The sequence below is a fragment of the Numenius arquata genome, chromosome Z (genome assembly GCF_964106895.1).
Source record: "Numenius arquata chromosome Z, bNumArq3.hap1.1, whole genome shotgun sequence".
Classification (NCBI taxonomy): Eukaryota; Metazoa; Chordata; class Aves; order Charadriiformes; family Scolopacidae; genus Numenius; species Numenius arquata.
The window spans coordinates 59290601-59302069 of record NC_133616.1 but is presented as its reverse complement, the minus strand read 5'-3'; the positions used below and the strand labels follow the sequence as shown (position 1 = coordinate 59302069).

General features: G+C 43.2%; 1 protein-coding gene across 1 annotated transcript in view; it reads left to right on the top strand.

The window, feature by feature from the left end:
* The first annotated feature begins 1381 nt into the window (after positions 1 to 1381).
* CHD1 (chromodomain helicase DNA binding protein 1) overlaps positions 1382 to 11469 on the top strand; it is a 54799-nt gene continuing 44711 nt past the window's right edge. The window contains exons 1-2 of the mRNA XM_074166142.1: positions 1382 to 1542; positions 3465 to 3670. Of these exons, the coding sequence (XP_074022243.1) occupies positions 3618 to 3670 (53 nt within the window). The 5' untranslated portion in view covers positions 1382 to 1542; positions 3465 to 3617. The remainder of the gene's footprint in view (positions 1543 to 3464; positions 3671 to 11469) is intronic.

Sequence of the window (11469 nt, the reverse complement as noted above, 5' to 3'; positions counted from 1 at the left end):
TGGTGGTGGGTGCATTGCCTGCCCACCCTCCGCTAAACACTGAGGCCACCAGCTTTGCTCACCTGGGAAGAGCAACCATTAGGTAAGCTACAGGTCCCAGAGGTCTCCAGATGACTGACTGTGGCTCAAGCGTTGGCTTCTGGCCAACACGAGCCTTCAAGCTTGAATTGATTTGACAGCTACGGTAACCACCTTCCTCGAGTATACCCACATGGTGACTCGCTTCCTTCAAGCTTCCCTCCGTTGATGAGCAAACTGTGTTTTCATGCTGATCTTGACCTCTTTCACTCTTGCAAGGCGCTAAACAAATAAATGTCCCAAGGTCTGGTGCCAGATGCCCGTGAGTAATGACCCCACAATCCTCCTTTTGCATGACAGAGCTCAACCGTGTTCGCATTCCTCCGAAATGGGAGAACGGAGGCAAAAGCTGTTTCCTCTTTCCAATGTGGTGGTCGGGCTGGCGTTGCATTGTTTACAGCACACTTTCACTTGGCCACTACTACTTTCCTTTGACACTCTGGGAACATTTGGATGCACAACTGACATGACTTTTGCCTTGTGTGTTTTGAGGTTGTTTTGGTTTTTTGTTTTGTTTTTGGTTTGTTTTTGGTTTTGTTTTTGTTTTTGTTTTTTTTTGCAATACCGAAGGTGAGGCGTTAATCACTTTGAAAACAGTAGGCTGGAATGGAAGGAGAAGACCATCTCCCAGCCAGGGGACAGTCCTGACGGAGACAAGGGTCCTCCCCGCAGCAGCGCGCCCAGCCTTCCCGAAGACGCCCCGGTGCCACTTGTAACCGCGTAGTTAAGACTGAGAATGGCGGTCGTGTTTGTCGCCGGGCTGCGACTTCGCACCGAACACCCCAGAGCAGACACAAAATCCCTCAGGCTGCGCAGACCGGTACCGGGGCGGCCCGCGTCACGCCGCTCGGGTCATGGCGCCCCGCCGGGCCGGGCCGCGCCCTGCGCCTTCACACGGGGACGGGAGCCGCCGCGCCGGTCCCTTCCGTGCGGCCGGGAGGCAGAGCGAGCGACGGGTAGCAACAGCCCCGGCGCGGCGACCGGCCCACCCCGCCTTCCCCCCCCTCCTCTCCTCTCCTCTCCTCTCAGCGGCCCGGCGGCGCTGCCCGTCGCCCCCGGCCGTGGCTCCTCCTCCTCCTGCCGGTCGGTCCCAGGGCGCAGGGCTGACATCACGCCCGGGGTTTCCATCCGACGGAGGGAGGGGGAGGTTGAGCGGAGCGGCAGCGTGATGGCGGCGGTCGGCAGGACTTAAGCGGCGGTGGCGGAGCGGAGCGGCGCGGCGCCCAGCCTGGTTCTCCCTGCGCCCCTCCCTGCCCGGTTCGGGGCCCTCATTGTTCGAGCCGAGCCCACCCTACCGCGCGGGGCTGCGAGGAGCCGGTGGCCGACGGGAGGAACGGCGGCCCAGGCCCCGCCGCGGCCGCGGGAGCAGCCCCCGAGCCTGGGCTGCGGCACGGAGCTCCCCGTGGCGCGTAGCGCAGTCGCGGGCCGGGGCGGCCCTGGGAAGGCCTGGCCGGGCGCACGCAGGTAGGCAGAGGCCCGCCATGGCTCCTCTCCCGTTCGCCGGCCGGGAGTTGTGCGGCTTCCGAAGATGGAAGGAGGGGGCGGGCGGTGCTGAGGAGATGGGGCCCGGGGCCCGCTGTCGGCCGCGGGGAAGAGGGGGCTGGATGCTCGGCGCGGGGCTGGGTTCTCGGGCCCGCTTGGCGTTTTCCGCGGAGGGAGGGAGCTGCGAGGGCCGAGGCGGGCAGCCCGTGGTCGAGCCGCTCTCGCTGGCTCCTGCGGGGGGAGCCAGCGTCGGGCCGCCCGGGAGGCAGGAGAAGGGGCCGTGGCTCTCTTCTGGCCATGGGGGGCGCCGGGGGAAGCGAGCATGGAGGACAGCGGCGGCCTTGGAGACGCTGCCAGGGAGCCTTGGCCGGCAGCGGCGCCTGTGCAGGCCGCGCCGCTAGCGGAGGGCCGTCTCCGGGGGCGGGAGGCAGCCCTGGCCCGGGCTCCCGCGGGGTCTCCCCGGGGGCGGGCAGAGGGAGAGCGGCCGTGGGAGGCCGTGGGAGCGCGGTGCGGACGGTTGGGGCTCGAATCGCCGCCGAGCAGGAAGCGGGCGGCAGGGAGCAAGTTTCGCCCCTGTTCAGAGTGTTTGCCGGCGTGCAGAGGGTGCTGGCCCCGGAGGCGAGGGGGTGTTTGTCCACCCAGGCGGGCGACGGGGAGCGCGGCCTCGGCGTCGGGCCGCGGGGAGCCGCCTCCGGGTCCCCGACTTCGCTTGGCGGCCCCTGCGGGGTTTCAGGGCTCTTTTCTATCACTTTCCCCTCCCTCATCGCCTTTGTTTGCTGGCCGGAGTGGCCCGGGTGTCTGAAGTGGTGCCTGAGTGCAGGGCATTCCCGACCCTGAGCGAGGCTATTCCGCCGCCGCCACCACCACCACCCGAGGAGCTCTAGCTCTGGGTTGGGTTGTTGTATATCAGAGGAGAACACCTCGCGGCAGGCGAGCCCCTAATCGCTTTCACACCACTAAATCTGTGAGAGGTGCTGCTCTTTATCTGATTATCAGTGAGTTTATACTTGCAGTCCATTTACTATGAGCCTAAACTTTCTCTAGCTGCGTCAGATACTGCAGTGATCTGATTGAAGATGCATTTGGATGTGAAATAATGGTCATTCCGTATGTGGGATCTTGCTGGTTTGATTTAGTGGAGACACTTGTTTTAATGGGGACAGTTTTATCTTCCTGCCTCTACCCTCAACTGGATGTAAGCATTATGTGTGTATCTGGAAGTGCTTCCACAATGTTTTGTGCATGAAATACACTTTACTTAGCAGAACGTTAATATCTGGTTTTTACCTATGTGTTCAGGTAGGCAGTTCTTCTTCAAAATTTCCATCTACTTTGTCCTGAAGTCAGTACTGTGGCAAAAGTTAAGCCACAAGGTATAGTGCAGACATGCAGTAAACTGTTTTTCTCACTCTGCAATGTCAAATAGAATGTAATTTCTGTAACATTACCTATTCTGCAGTTAGTGGTTCAGCAGAGTTTTCCATCTTTATAGCAGCATCAATGAAAAGTTGCATGAAGCAGCATAATATTCTGTATGCTGGGACCCAAATGCAGTTGAACAAAAAGCTAGAGAGATCTTTACTTTCATGCATTTTGTGTATTTCATTAGTTCTTCAATTTTTTTTAAGTGTAACTAGTAAAAAGATCTGTTCTTGTCTCCAGAAGAATTTTTTCGAGTTTTTATACACATCAGGGCAGATTTTTTTTTTTTTTTAGACAAGAAAATGGTGATTAAAATGATCACCCATGAACAGCTAACACACAAAAAGCTTTTTTCAGTTGAAAACGTGACATCAAACATGATGCCCCCTTTCAGTGTTAGTGAAAGACCATGTTATTCTTGATATCTTTTTAGTTGCAAACCTACATTAAAATTGTATTAATGTTTTCCTTTACTATTTTAGGTATTTTGGGAGAAATCTTGAATACCTGCAGAGAACACTAGAGCAAACACATCACTTGGAAAAAGATATAGAGTACCAAGAAGTGGATTCTTGTTATCCACCTTGTAACCTGAGTGGACTTTTATTTATCTTCTAAACTTCTTAATATTTACAATGAATGGGCACAGTGATGAAGAAAGCATAAGAAACAGTAGCGGAGAGTCAAGGTAAGCACTTGCTCATTTCAGTTTTTCTTGACTATGTATTCTCCTGTATTTTATTTACTAAAACTAGTTTATATTTGAACTTGGTGCCAAAGCTTCCTGGTCAGCAAACAGACCATAGTTAGGAGGACTGGACGTGCTTACATACAGGTGCTTAATCTGCTTGTTTCATTCACGTCGCTTCAGCTAAGAATTGTAACGATCTTGTATACACCTTACATAACAAAGCTCAAATAGTATTAAAACAGCATCAGCATTGAACAGAATAGTATTAGTCCTTTTGGGGGGTAGGGGGGAAATATGTCTGAAGTGTCAGAAGTTGAAATATTGGATTAGAACGTTAAAACAAAGCTACTGTCTATAAAGTGCAAGGCACACATGCATAAGATATGTTGTATAAAACCCTAACTAGGGTGGAGCAGGATATAGAGTACTTAATGATTCTTCCTTCTTTAGAGCTGTCAGAGCAGTATAACTGAAAGTGTTAACTTTGTTTTCTAAAGTGAAAGTACAGTGTTCCAGCTGTCTTTTTATTACTATTTTATTTAAAAAAAAATAAAAAATCAGTCCTCTAACACTGAATGCTAATCTTCTAGCATGTGCAGAGTGTTCCCATGTTTGGAAGAGCCAGATTAGAACTTCTCTGCATCCATGCAGGATGACAGCCAATTTGTAGGACTGGAATTAAGTTCTTTTTCTAGAACAGTGCTAAGTTTAAGCAGTCCCTTCTGCACTAGAAAGCTTAGATTTCTAAAACCAGAAATATCATGAATGCTGAAAGTTTAAGAAGTTAAAGTAAACTTGCAAATAAAAAGCGGCTTTAGACTTTCTTCTAAGAGGTGGTTGTGACCGTGCTGTTAGTCTACCCATTTGTTTTTCTGCCTCTCTGATCACAGCCTGTTGAACCAGTTAGCTGATTCTGCCCAATCAGAGGTTCATAAAGAAAACTATGTTCTGCCGACTTTATTGAAAGTTCCAGTTGGGTAGAGAGAGATTTAAATTATTGCCTCAAGTGAAGAAATGGAAGAATAACGTAATTGCCAGCTGATCAGTCAACACGTGCTGGCCATTAAGCTTGCATGTAACAGTATGTGATGGAGTGGGAAGAAGGGGAAGAGAGAAGTGGTTAAGCGACTTTAGGTGCAAATTACAAGGAAATCTATGAACAGTAAAATTAAAGAAGCTTTAATAACTTCTGTGTATTTTTATGTCAGGTTTCCTGTTATATAGAGGAGTGTCCTAGAAAGACAGTAAACTTTCAATCTTGTGAATAATTTGTAAGCTCTAAAACATAATCATTTTTGAGGATTTCTGCTTCCAATAAAGTTGATACTGTTCCAGTTAGCAAACAAATCTGGAGTTTCTTCTACTAAGGGGCAAAAATATTACTGGTTATTTAAAAAAAAAAAAAGCCTCTTCAGGTGAGAAGAGAAACTTGAACAAGAAACTTGAACAAATATAGTAGTATGAGCAAGGCTAGCCTTCTGAACTATGAGACCTCTAGCAAACATGAATTTACCAGGGACAAGTCTGATGATTTCGTGTGTGAATTTTCCTACGACTTGAAGCAAGCCACCTTGCTAAAAAGATATGTGGGAAAACAACTTTGTATCAAACTGTAACTGCCCATAAATACCAAAGTTATTTAAAAGCTGTAGCAATTCGTAAGACTAAGCCAGTTTAATATCATGAAGTTCCCAGCAACCTCATTAAAAGTGAGTATCAGGAGGTTGTGTAATACTCAAAACTTGATACTTGCCTGTGAATTGGGACCTTGTTCTTTGTCTTATGTTCTGCTGAGCACATCTTGAAACTTTAAAAAGTTTTAAAATGCTAAAAACTTTTCCTATGTTTGTATCAGTCATTAACCCCATAGCCTAATCCACAGGCAGGTCTTGGAAAGCTTATTTTCATGTTTGCCAGGTATTATCAGGAAACTTTGTAAATGAAAGGTGAAAGCTTTCCATTTTAAATCACGGAACTCTTTTTCGTGTAGCCTAGTTCCATTATTTAAAACAAGTATTGCAAAAGGAGTGTCACACGGAATATCTTTATATGACTTGCCCCTGTTGTTTAGTCTTTTTTTCTTTCCTTTTTTTTTTTTTTAATTTCTTCTTTGTAAGTTTTCAGAACTCTAGGTGGTTTTCACTTGGAGGGGAGTTGCTTTAGCAGCTGGAACTGCAGACAGCTAGCTAACTACTGTAACTTGGGAACTGCTCATTCAAATCTGGAAATGTGAATTCTACAGGATGGAAGTAGAGATCAGTAACAGTATGTTTACTAAGTTTCTCATGGTCCCATTCTGTTCAGAATGCTAGGGAGGGAAGTGGAACAAGTGAAGAAAGTACTTGAGAATTGATGCTGGGAATAAATTGCAAAGAAGATCAGACTTAATAATTGGTAGAAAAGAAGAACAGATGAAGGTGAATACAGTGATAATCTAAACAGCGGCATTGGTGATAACTACAAGAAATCTTTAAAAACTTGTGTCACTTTACAAATTTGACACTTAAATGCAGTACAGCCATTCATTTCCCTTTTATGACTGGTGAAAACTTCCATGGCTGTTTTTTCTGGAGTAACAGTCCTGATAACAATTAAATATAGCCTGATGTAGAGCAGCAGCCATCATTACTTTAGAACGTAAGAGAAACAGTGGATCAGGGCTGGATTTACGAAAATACACAGACCTTATGGATACCATGTTGTATTGTTTTATGGAAACACCATGACTTGCAAAAGCTGTGGAAAGCCTGTAGTGTTCTCAGCAATAGGAGGGGCTGGAGAAGGGACTGATCATAAACCTGCGGTTTTATGTACTGGTCAGTATTGTGGTAAGGAATTGTAGCTGTCCTTTAGTCCCTCTGATTGGCTTTGAAGGTGAATTATTTCTGAAGTGTGTGAAAGGAATAACCAATTTGCCATGCTCCTGCACTCCTTGCCAGCATTACATCTATTCATCTGTCTGGTAGATAAGCAGAAAACTTTCTCTTGCTGCAGGTGTTGAGCCTGAAGTTCTATTTTGCTACAGGTGGAAAAGTGCATCTCTTATATTTTCATGGTTGAATAACTGGATGCAGTGTTTGGACCTTTCCTTGCCTGTTTCAGCATCATCTGAAGCTGTAAATCAGTACTAGAACCAAGCATGATGGAAATTGTAGACTAGCATAAACACTATTACCTAATCTTGTTGCTTGATGTTCTGATTACTGTGTAATAATTACAGTGGAGTCTACTCTCCAGCTTCTTGTTTACTTGAAATCACTACTCTGGAATATTTTTAAGTAGCTCAAGGTAAGTATCACAGATATTGTTTGTCTGGACAGCAAGTGGCTGTAGACACAAACTCTATAGCAATATTCTGAGAAGCTGAGTCTTAAATCAAGCAAAGCATTTTTGTGTAGTGTTCTTGAAAGCATTCTGTTGCAAACTTGAATCTGAGTAAACACATTCTAGTTAGATAGTAATAAGAAAGCTTAATCAGCAAGGAAGAGCAGTTATACCTGAACTGCAAGACAAACTCCAGGTAGAACAGGGACTACAGAAGTGAAACATTGGTGCTAATTGAATAACAATCTGATTTCCCATCTCTTTCCTCTTCCTATGTTTCCTGCAGGACAAGGTATAGAGGACTTGAGCAAACCTTCCTTCTCCGTAGGTAAAAAGGATTGTGCTAAGTGCAGCTTAACTAGAAAGTAGCTGGCTGGAATGTATTGTATTCCAATTTTTGCAGTAAATAGCCGCTTACACCAAAGACTTGAACCATTCTTTACATGCTTGAAAGCTGATGTTAATGGGACATAGTAATTTCAGTGGGTTTAATTTGCTTTGTGGATTCAATAGTCTGTGGACGACTAAAGACTTTGTCAGAAGGCTTCAATGTACTATATAAACTCACACCTCTTGTAGGAGGTAAAAAAGATGAATTGAAAGCCACGACTTTAGTTTCTTGCTTTCAAGAAATCTAAGTGGGAGTTAAAATAGAGATTCGCCAAGCATATTTGCAGAATTATTCCCATGTATTGGCTTCGTTTTGGAAGAAGTTTAATAGATAATATAAAATGTGTGTATATAGCAAGAGAGAGCATATACAGATACATACATGTTAATGCAGAGGAATTCTCAGATCAACAAAAGTACTTGAATGGTAAAAGAAACTGCTGGTAGAACTTGCTGTGAATGGCTGGTGGATGAAGCAAGCTCTTCACTTCTGTTAGCAGTGATGGTCTCTTTGGTTAGTAAGTAGCTGTTTTATCAGGAATGGTCTCTTACAGAATTAATCATACTAAAGCATGACAAGGTGTCCTGATCCAAGTTAAAAGTATCTTTTCACTTCTGTTTGGAAGAGTTCACGTAGCATATGCATTAAAATCCAAGTGTTTTTTGTCTAGGAACTTTTACAGCTAAAAGAAGAAATTACAAATTCATGGTATGGCTTTCGTTGTGCATATGGTCTCTAGTTTGGCTTTGGGACTCCTGCTGAGTTTATGCAGTCTAGCCTAATTGGCTGGCAAATACTTGTTCCACATATTTGAGGTTCAACTCCGTCATTCTGAGAGTTTCAAAATTTTAGCTGATGTGAGCTTTTCATATTGCTCAAGACAGTGATACAGGCAGTGCATACACCAGATCTGTCCAGATGTGGCCTCTCAAGTGGTTGGGTTTTTTTTGATTAAATTCTATTTAATAATTTTTTGCTGATCTACAAGGAACTTCTGGTAAAGACATCATTGTGTTGCCCCAGGAAGCAGCTGCCTGTCAAAGGATGGTCATATTGCACAAGAGAGTAGTAGACCCCTGGGGAACCACTGATACCTCCTGCCTGGGAAGGATTTCTGGAACTCCTGTGCGCTCTTAAGCTGTGTGGCTTGTGGCTCTCAAATAAAGACTTGCAATGGGGTTCATAAGGTCATGAAAGTTGGTAGATGATCAGTGTAGTTTCGAAGCCTTTGCTTTGGGGAAAGTTTATAGTAGTGGCAGCAGATACTAGTCTGCAGAACTTGAAATATAATACATCTCTTCGAGTTGTTAGCCCGTATCAGGAAAATTCGGTCGAGTTCATGCTTTGTGATACCTAATGACAGGAAATAAGACTTGGTACCCTGACCTTTATACTCTTTGTTCCCTCTCTTTTTACTGGTGGTGGTAAGTAAGATACATCTTCCTTCTGCATCTAGATAAAATTAAATAGTTAAGATTTCTTTAAAAATAAGACTCTTAGATAGCATTTGCCTAAAGAAACTTACTTGTGAACTTGCAATTTTAAGAGTTTGGCATTTAGTGTCTGTTACTTCAGCACATTTTGAATGGGCCCTTCACATTCTAATGCTTGCCTTCCTTCAACTTCTGTTTTATTTTAAAAATAAAAAAAAACCTCACTCAAGCAAATAGTCCACTGTCATCTCAGCTGTTTTTCAAAGACCCTGTAGAAAAGTAATTTTATTTTTTAAGTGTGTTGAAATTTATTTTGCTCAAATCAGTACTCTATTTCCTGCTGTTCTTAAAACAGAAGATTCTTAAGATAGCTTAACCTAATGAATGCACTTGAAATCACTGGTGATAAATTATTTGCTCTTGGATCCATTATTAACCTAGACCTTACACAGGAATCTAAATGCTCAATGAGTTCTTTCACAATGTGGCCTGTGTAGCTTTTCATCATAAGGATTTCTCTTCGTAGTGCCTCGTGTAAATTAGCAGACTTAGTTCCTCATTGTGTGATCCTCTTGGGGCACCTTGTTTTAAGGGGTAAGATAGTGAAGCTAAACTTGAGACTATTGCAAGAACTAATGACTCTATGACAGGATACTTTAATCTGTTTCAGTGATATCTCTTTAAGCCTGTCATCTCCTCAGAGCATTTTCCAGTTTCATTTCATGGGTATTTATTGGGGGGACTGAAAAAAAAAAAACCCAACAAGTAAAAACAAATGTGAAAAATTATCTTTAATTAATCTGTGTTGCATTTCCTGCAAAGTAGTTTGTAAATAAATACTGCATTCAGGCATAAATTCATCTTGAATATGTAAGGAGTGTATGGAGCAGTTTATAAAAAAAGAAAAAATTACTTCTGCATGTCAAACTTTCATACCAAATCAGATTTGAAATGTGCTGTTGTACAAATGGAACTACTTGACTCAAGGGCTAGGGGTGAGCAAGGTTTCTCGACTACATATCCTGGAAGGTCCTCTTTATAGACTTCACAACTCTGTCATTGTACATGAAACTATACTTTTTCATGTAGAAATTCCATCCTGAGGACATGCTATTCGTTTTTAGTTTATACTATTGCATGCCTGCTCCTGCAGGTTATTATTGACAGCTAACTTTGTCATCATTGCTGTGGTTTGTTTGCATGGTAGAGAAATAGTCCAACAGTACCGAAGAGATCACCACTATTCTTTTATCAATCATGTTTGTTTCTATTTCCTTACCTTTATGATGCTCCACTGTTTTGTACAATCTTGTGTATTGCTGTCTTTGTTTAGTTTGGGATTACTGTTTTTTTTGTTTGGGTTTTGTTTGTTTTTTTCTAATTGGTCGAAGTACAGTGAATGTAATATAAGGTTTCTTATTCAAGAACACCTTTAAATGCATAATGCTGTTTTCATTTTATTGACTTTTTTTTTTTTTTCAATAAGTAATGTATGTAATTTGTTTGGAGCTGGAGGAGGGAATAATGTTTATGTGATACATTTTTAGAAGTGGGACTTCCAAAAGCAGGAATTCCATTTTGAGTAATAAAGTTAAATGCCTAAAAGAGCACAAATGGACTTCAACAGTTAAAGTTAGCAAATATTGTATTTCTGTATACATTATATTAACAGCTCCTCTGTTCTGTAGCTTAACTTGCTTTGCCCTGTTTTTTTTTTCCATCTGCATTTCCTATTCTAGTCTTGATAGTGTTTATAATTTCTGTTGGCATTTAGTTTCTTTAAAGTCCACTCATCAGTGAAGAAGGTAAGGAAAAAAGCAAGTTAGACCACAAAGTAGAGTTGGTTAGAAGAGGTCAGCAGTGCAAAACCAGAGCAAAGGGAAGACATAATGTGTCGTGGTGGAACAGGTAAATTTAACAAACAGAGGTGAATATCAGGTGAGAGTGAAATCTTGTATGCTGACTGTTTCTCTGATTATCTTTGAAGTATGTGTGACTTTTCTACCAGAAGAGTTGAATGAAGATCTCTATTAGGCTCCAGCTCTGAATTGTCTGGCAGAGACTGTGTTCGAAAAGAGTGAGGGAAAGACAGGAACATCCTAATTTATGCTGGTTGCTTGAAAATAGGGGAGATTTTCTCTTACTTTCCAGTTTTAATCAGGCTTTTTTGGAGAAGGCATTACACCATGTAGCAGATTGAACACTAGGAAAATTGGCTTGTGGTATGTCATGATGCAGTGTGGAATGTGCGTGTACTAAAACTGAAGACTACCATAAAAACCTTTTTCATCTGAAATCTATTTAGGTTTTTTGTTCTAAATTCTGTATTGATTTGCATTGTTTTACACTTATGTTTCAGGACACTCTTAAGAAATACTGCCTGTTCACTCCTGCTGGCTTGTTCCATTTCATCCACCCTTTAGCATGTTTATGAAAACAAGCTGTTTTTCTTGAAAAGCTGAATCTATTCCCTCTGTATGGATGGTGCTGACAACCATAGCGGGGATTGGAGAGGGCAGCAATGACAATGTCAGCAGAAGTTATTCTTGTAGAACTCTCACCAACAGGTGAACATATTGGCTAGGACTGGGACTGTTTTGAAAGTGTAGTAGCTCGTGCTACTGCTTGTACCATTGTTCCACTCGTGT